This window comes from Orbicella franksi, chromosome 10 (assembly GCF_964199315.1).
Source record: "Orbicella franksi chromosome 10, jaOrbFran1.1, whole genome shotgun sequence".
Classification (NCBI taxonomy): domain Eukaryota; kingdom Metazoa; phylum Cnidaria; class Anthozoa; order Scleractinia; family Merulinidae; genus Orbicella; species Orbicella franksi.
In genome coordinates, this window is record NC_138154.1 from 23505357 (window position 1) to 23512478 (window position 7122).

At 40.0% G+C, this 7122-nt stretch overlaps 1 protein-coding gene across 2 annotated transcripts in view; it reads right to left on the bottom strand.

Annotated features, from left to right (window-relative positions):
- Positions 1-3547: 3547 nt before the first annotated feature.
- LOC145499583 (uncharacterized) overlaps positions 3548-7122 on the bottom strand; it is an 8925-nt gene continuing 5350 nt past the window's right edge. For both annotated transcript variants that reach the window (XM_081479121.1, XM_081479120.1), the window contains exons 3-4: positions 6957-7025; positions 3548-5465 (exon numbers count right to left, since the gene is read on the bottom strand). In XM_081479121.1, the coding sequence (XP_081335247.1) occupies positions 5068-5465; positions 6957-7025 (467 nt within the window). In that variant the 3' untranslated portion in view covers positions 3548-5067. The remainder of the gene's footprint in view (positions 5466-6956; positions 7026-7122) is intronic.

Below are 7122 nucleotides of genomic sequence, written 5' to 3' on the forward strand. Positions count from 1 at the left end.
AAAGAACTTAATAATTAACTAGCCTCCTTTCACGAACAAAAATGGTTTCACGAACGAGTCTCGATTTTTGAATAAGTCTCGTTTCCCGAACAAGTCTCGTTTTCCAAACGAGTCTCGTTATTCAAAACGAGTCTCGTTTTTCCGAACGAGTCTCGTTATTTCAAAAGAGTCTCGTTTTAACAAGTCTCGTTTTCCGAACACTCCGAACGAGTCTTCCGACGAGTCTTCTTCTTTGAATAGTTTTCCGTCAAAACAAGTCTCGTTTTCCGAAAGTTTCAAGAACGAGCCTGGTTTTTTAAACGAGTCACGTCTTCGTTGCATATCGAGCACACATTATATCGAGACGATTTTTGTCGAGTCCTATTAGCCTGGTTTACCAGAAACCGTGAGTGATCCCTTCTTCTTTGGAGAGTTTTCCGTCAAAACAAGTCTCGTTTTCCGAACGTTTCAAGAACGAGCCTGCTTTTTTAAACGAGTCACGTCTTCGTGGCATATCGAGCACACACTATATCGAGACGCTTTTTGTCGAGTCCTATTAGCCTGGTTTACCAGAAACCGTGAGAGATCCCAACGTTGTCTTCGGGTCATTCAAAATTCTTCTTGGAAAATTTTAAATGAAATGTAAGGTTGATTCAGTCGAATTGCGACATAAAATGGATGTTCCGAGCTCGTATTCGGGATATTTGAGCTTGAAAACTAGCATCTCGACGAATTTTCACCAAACAATAAAGTCGCGGAAAGCTTGCGTTGTGTAAAATTCGAGTGGTGTCCAGTGCTGAAGTCACAAACATCGATGTTTTTTCAATTGGGTAACTCAGCAATATTCGTGCGTGCGCGAACGCATTTATATTAGTTCCACAGCAGCATAACGAAGTCAGTCCCACGGACTTGTGTCAATTATTACAGTATATTTTATGAGTGCGATGATCATACGTTGATTAACATTAACATACACCTTTATCAAATTAAATAAGGTCTTATTTCTAATGGAATGGCGAACTAGAAGTAATGATGACGGCACCGTAGCACATTTGTAACTACGGTTTCGGTATTTTGGTAAATTTCCATGCGGTATTGCGGTTTTTTACGTTTTCTTACGCGGTTTTGCGGTTTTCGGACCCCCTTTACGCTCCCTCTTAAAAGACCATTGTGGCAAATAAAGTTCAAATAAAGATTGGTTGATTGAATTAAGCTGTCTGATGTAGATCTTGAGCACTTGACTTCGTGGATGATTCATCTATAATTTAGACTACGAGTAGTCCTCTTTCGCTTAGTCCGTCGAGCTTGACCGTAAATAAACCGTGAGGAAAAAATGGCCGCGTGAAATCCTGGGTACGAGACGTGCGTGTGCTTCTCGCCCCCAAGAGTTCGCACGGCCAATTTTTTTCTTGCGGTTTTCTTTTGCGTCACGCACGAGAGGGACTGCTCGCCGTCTAGTAAAACTAATCTTTCGTAGGCAAATCGTCATTCCCTTTTGATGTGCAGTCTTGCGTAGGAAATAAAACACATCCAGTGAATAACATCACACCGTATGACGGACCATTTCTAACCTAAGATCCTGCCCCTCGTAGGTGTGTAAGTTGCGATCGGCGTAAGTTTTGTCAGCAGATACACGAATAGACTGCTGGTAGCTGGGTTTTCACTTAAGACGAGTGTTAAGTCATCGAGAATGCAAAAGGGCGGTATGGCGCGCGCGCGCCGTGGCCGAGTAGGGAGGGAAGAAGGCGTGCCGCGCCCATGCCTCGTCCCATTCTGCTTACTGTTGTTGTTGTTGTTGTTGCTGTTGTTTCTTTAGGCTAAAGCGCCTCCCTCATTGCCCTGCTGAATTTCGAGAGAAAAACAGACTGCCAGCAGTAAATCTGTCACCTGAGCACGCTGCTGACCACCATAGCCGGATTAGCGAGCTATGGACAATTACGCTAACTAAAGGTTAATGGTTAAAGTATCTGTAAAGGAACATTGCACCAGTGCCTCGAACACAGGGTCTTTATTGTTCCCTCGTTGACTTGTACAAATCGGAAGTGTTGGATCTAGGTTGTGAGCAGTCCCTCTATTTTTTGCGTTAAAAGTCGTTTAGCCGTCACGCTCGAAGGTAGAGCGGCTGCACCACCGCGAACAGCTGAACTGACCAGCTTCACGCGAAGATCAAGGTAAGAGAGTAAATCCCCCATATACGCCTTATACCTAAATTAATCCCTCTTAAGTTATGTTTAGGCCTGGTCCGCGATATTACTGGGCATGGCTGGAAGATGAACGTCTGCGTGACGCCCGTCTGTTCCCAAATTCATGTCCTACCTACCTTCAGAATTTCGAGCTTTCCACTCGAAGCTAGAGAAGAATATACAGGCGATCAAAACATCTGTTTCAACAGTAGAGCGAACCCAAGATCGAAGAACTCCTCGATGGCTCCTGCTTTCGATACGACTTCGTGCAGAACAACCCACTTCTTAAGCCGGGGTGTTTCTCGGTTCTGGACAAGTACCATCGAGATAGAGGCATTGAATGGAAACGAATACTCTCCTGAGCTAACTGTTATTGTTACAGCTTCCAGCAACGCTCCTTCCTTGCGTTCAGCAACGATTTGCACTCTCATCTTCGCACATACAGCCCGGAGGCGGGGGGGGGGGGGTACTCCCTTACATGGGCTATATAGGAACGTGCGGCCCCAAAGGGTAGGGTTTTTCAGTCGTTTTGCTCACAAATAGGGTATCGAGTTTGGCCATTTTGGTTTTAAATAGGGTATGGTTTTAGCACTCTAGTCTTGAATTGGGTACGTTCCTTAGAAGAAGCTACTTTTTCATCACTATCAATCAGAACGTCAACAAAAGCCCTTCATAACTTAAGCTTAGAGCAAATGCGCCAGCCGCAATGGTCATAAAGAGGGTATCGAAGTTTTGGCCAGGTCATAAATAGGGTAGGAAAAATCGCAGATTTTTATAAATAAATAGGGTAAGGGTTTTGGGCCGCTTACCCCCACCCAACTTTTCTGGGAGTACCCCCGGGGACATACAGTATTCTACTACTGAAGCAAAACAGTGTTATTAACCAGGATGACATCACAAGTTAACTCATTCCATTCTCCCTTTAATATACCTTAGTCTTGGACATGGAAAAATCCAATTTTACGAACTTTGAAAACTCATAGAAAATTGATAAAATGGCTACAGCGATAGTTTTCCGTAGTGCTGAACAGGAAAACGAGATCTATATAAGCGAAAAACAACTAAGCAGTTACAGTCTGACCACAGAAGTCTGTCTGGATGTCTGTAATGTGGTTGGCTGATTATCCAATTTTGTTACCAGCGTTTCACGTGAAGTAAGTTACCTGTTTTCTTTTGATGGGGCTGGTCAAGTCGTGGATCAAATTTTGGCAAGATTTAGTACGGCAAAGAAAAAAAAACATGCAGTTCGGCGCGAGCAGAAGACAGACTTACATGTGGCCAGGAAAGATGAGGAAGGGAGCGACGTAAAGTGAGAGAGAGGGACACAAGAAGGCTTGGACAGAGGAATTCAGCGGGGTGGGGAGGGGAAGAAAAATGTGAAGGAATTGAAAACTGAACAAGTTATTAGTTTATTAATATTTCTGTACTCATTCCTTTTAAAAAGAGATGTTTTGACAGAAAAATAAAAATAAAAATGCAAAAAATCGTTGTCAAAATATCTTATCCTACACTTGTTTAATTTATTTAGCTTTGTTTAGACACCAGAGGTGTGAAGCAGAAACATAGACAGCATTTTTAATGCACATAATTTATATTTTGATCTACACTGTTCAGGGTTGCCACCCACCGGAGCAAAAGAATCCCTGACTTTTCCCTGACTCTTCCCTGACTTTTCACTCAGACTGTAAAGTAATTTTCACTGTCCCTGCATGATGACTATTCTCGCCGTGAATCAACAAAAATAGGGATGGCTCAGATAATGTTTAAAACAAAATTGCCTTGTGTATACAAAACACCTAATAAAATAATTTGCGGCAACCTTAAGATAAAATTCCCTGACTTTTCACTGACTTTGAACAGGGATTTAGAAACTCCCTGACCTGATACAAAACTTCCTGACGTTTCCCTGATCTCGAATAAAATCTAATTTTTCTGACTTTTCCCTGACCATGGCAACTCTGTCTTTAATGCAATTCATGAATTTAAAACAGACATGAGAGAATGATTGGGGGTGGGGTGGTCTTTAACAAAGCCAAATTTTTGCATTAAATATTAATTAATGTGATGTCAAGATTCCGGGAAAATATATACACTTCATGTAGTAATCACAATCAGTAGAGGGATTTATTGTGAGTCATGGGCCACAAAGAAATGCCAATCACAACGTCACAAAGATTTGCCTGCTCCCACCTCAAAAATAACCACCCCTAAAACCTACATAGTTTACACTACTGATACAATCATATAAACATAAATTACGACATAAGAAGGATGTTATATCATTATGTTTGCAGTGTGAACATCCTGACATGATGACATAAAAGCAACATAACAGCATCAACATACAACGTAATGACATAAAAGAAAAATAATTGATCTTTTCCTTATAATGCCAAACAAAAAACAAAAAAATATATATTTTTTTGTACTCACTCTGTTAGAAATTAAATGAACAAAAATAAGTTTAAAATAAAAAGAGTACATGTCCATGTCCACATTACCAACATAAGCAATAATGCTGTTATGCCATTATGTCGCTAGGTAATGTCGCTAGTGTGAACCAGGCCTTACTACTCTCAATCCGCCCTAGGTCATCTCTAAGCCATAATAAGTATCCTTATGAAATGTGTTTGTTCACACTGGAATTGAACAGTTAGACATCAGCAAAGATCGAATTATTACAAAGCCTGTGAGATACATAGAACCAAGTTTGTACAGTGTTATCTGGAATGAATAAAATTCCAGGTTTGGCAAATATTAAGTGCCCAGAGTTTGTCTTTCAGATTTTTGCCAGCCTCAGTGTCAGCAAACAAAAAGTTTAACTTTTTGATTTGCAGTAAAGTCATCTTCCTCATTAAAATAAGTCCCAGTGATCTGAGTTTTCAAGCATTCAAATAACTTTGTCTCACCGAAGAGACAAGCCACACTTTGAACAACCACAACCCTTCTCCTTAACCCAAGCTGCTATTTTTTTAGCCACGTCTTCTCGGCCTACCTCCTTATGCAATAACGACTTGTAAAGAAAACTCAGAGTTGGCCGGTATTCTTGCAGCAACGCTTCTATAGGACTTGATGCCGTTGCCAAAAACCAAATACCTTCCATATTTTTGCCAAATAGCCCTGCTAAGGACCGATAGTCCCCTCCAAACTCTCTTTTGGGGTCCAAATTAACCTTGAGGATGGTGGTTAACAAATTATTTTGAGCTCCAGCTACGCTCTGCACTTCTTGTTCCCAGAGGCACTTGTCTTCTTCAGATTTCTTTTCTAAAGAACTTATCTGTTTTCCAGGAGGATCCATAGTTTCTGCAAAAGAAAACAAAAAATAAGAGCAAATGGTTGTAAAAACTCATTATGCCACTAAATAAAGGATAAAGTGTCATTTCATTTGAAAGATAAAATTAGACAACAAATACCTTAAAGTCGAATAAAGTTTTGATGTCTCCATGTCATCATTATCAAGTTCAAAGTATATGAGTCAATAGAATTGACTGAAGTCATCAAAATGTTGTGTGATTATAATACTAATGTCAAACAGCTTAAACATGTTCACCTTTTACAAAATCAATTGAAAATTTATTTTTACTTCCAATACACCATACAAATAAGTCAACATATTACTTCAACATAGAGTAATACTGTAACACCAGATTAATTTCTTAGTATACATGTAGTAGCATCATACGTTGGTTCAGTGCATTTAATATTGCAGCTGTTACAAATAGCCTTCATTTGGATAGCAGATTGATTTGACCATCATTAGTTCAGACATTAAAGAAGGGAACCATTTAGTGATTCCCATAAAATGTTCCATTTCCTAATCACCTGACTGGCCCAAGTCTTTTGTATTTAGTCAATGCCACAGTGCTCTGAGACCCTTTTCTTTGGATTTTCAAAGTTTTAGGTGTTTTTTTAGTAGTTCTGGATATACAATGTACATAATATACATTAAACTACCCATGACCTGAGGGCTGTCATAATTTACATTGTAAGGGCTGCGTGACTTGTAACACCATGTTACACTGTAAATCTGATTATGCTTGATTAGTGTCATGCTTGATGTTATGGCTAAGATTGCCTCGGTGTTGTTGACACAATTCACCCACAAAGTAAAAAGTTAAAAATTACAGTATTTAGAGAGGAAGCCACATCAGCCTTAGCTAGTTTTCATGCAGGTCCTCTATCCTGGTCAAATTGGAATTTTGAGATGTTGGTTTTTGCAGAGGGAGGAAAACCAGGGAACCTGCAGACAAACTCTCAGAACAAGGCAAGAACCAACAATGTACAAACTCAATGCAATGCACATATATATGGCATGGGCTGGAATTGAACCTGGGCCACATTGGTGGTAAGCGAGCACCCTCATCACTGCACCACCCCTGCTCCCCAAAGTTTGTTATGGGTGTGAAGATCAATGTAACAGATGACTCAAAACGTAACTGTGACACCCAAATCAGCACTCATAACAAATCTTTGAACACGTTGTAGCATAATGGTGGCTCAAATCTCAAAATGGCAGTCACCAGAAAAATCAATATATTCATTAATTAAAACAACTTATCAATCAAGGGCTTCAGCTTGCAATCATTTCTTAAAATAACATTTATTTCGGAAAATTTATTTTCCCGTGCTTTGTTTTCATTTTGATAACTGATTGACTGACTCACTTTCATGAGAGAGAAGGCCAGAAGAAATGAAACAGGGGATGGCATTAAGGAGGCAATAAAACAATGAGTTAATTCATGGTTGTACATGTATCTATTTTTCTCAAATTGCCAGTCCTTTCAAGGTTCTTACCTTGTATTCCCATATGAGACAGACGTCCTGATAGATCTGTGGGAGATGACAATACTTCTGGTCTATTTTCTATAGTTAATTTAAACAAAATAAGACAGAAATTAAGGAAGCTAGTTACATGTATTCAGATAATGAACGGGGGGGAAGGGGGGGGGGGGGGAGAGGG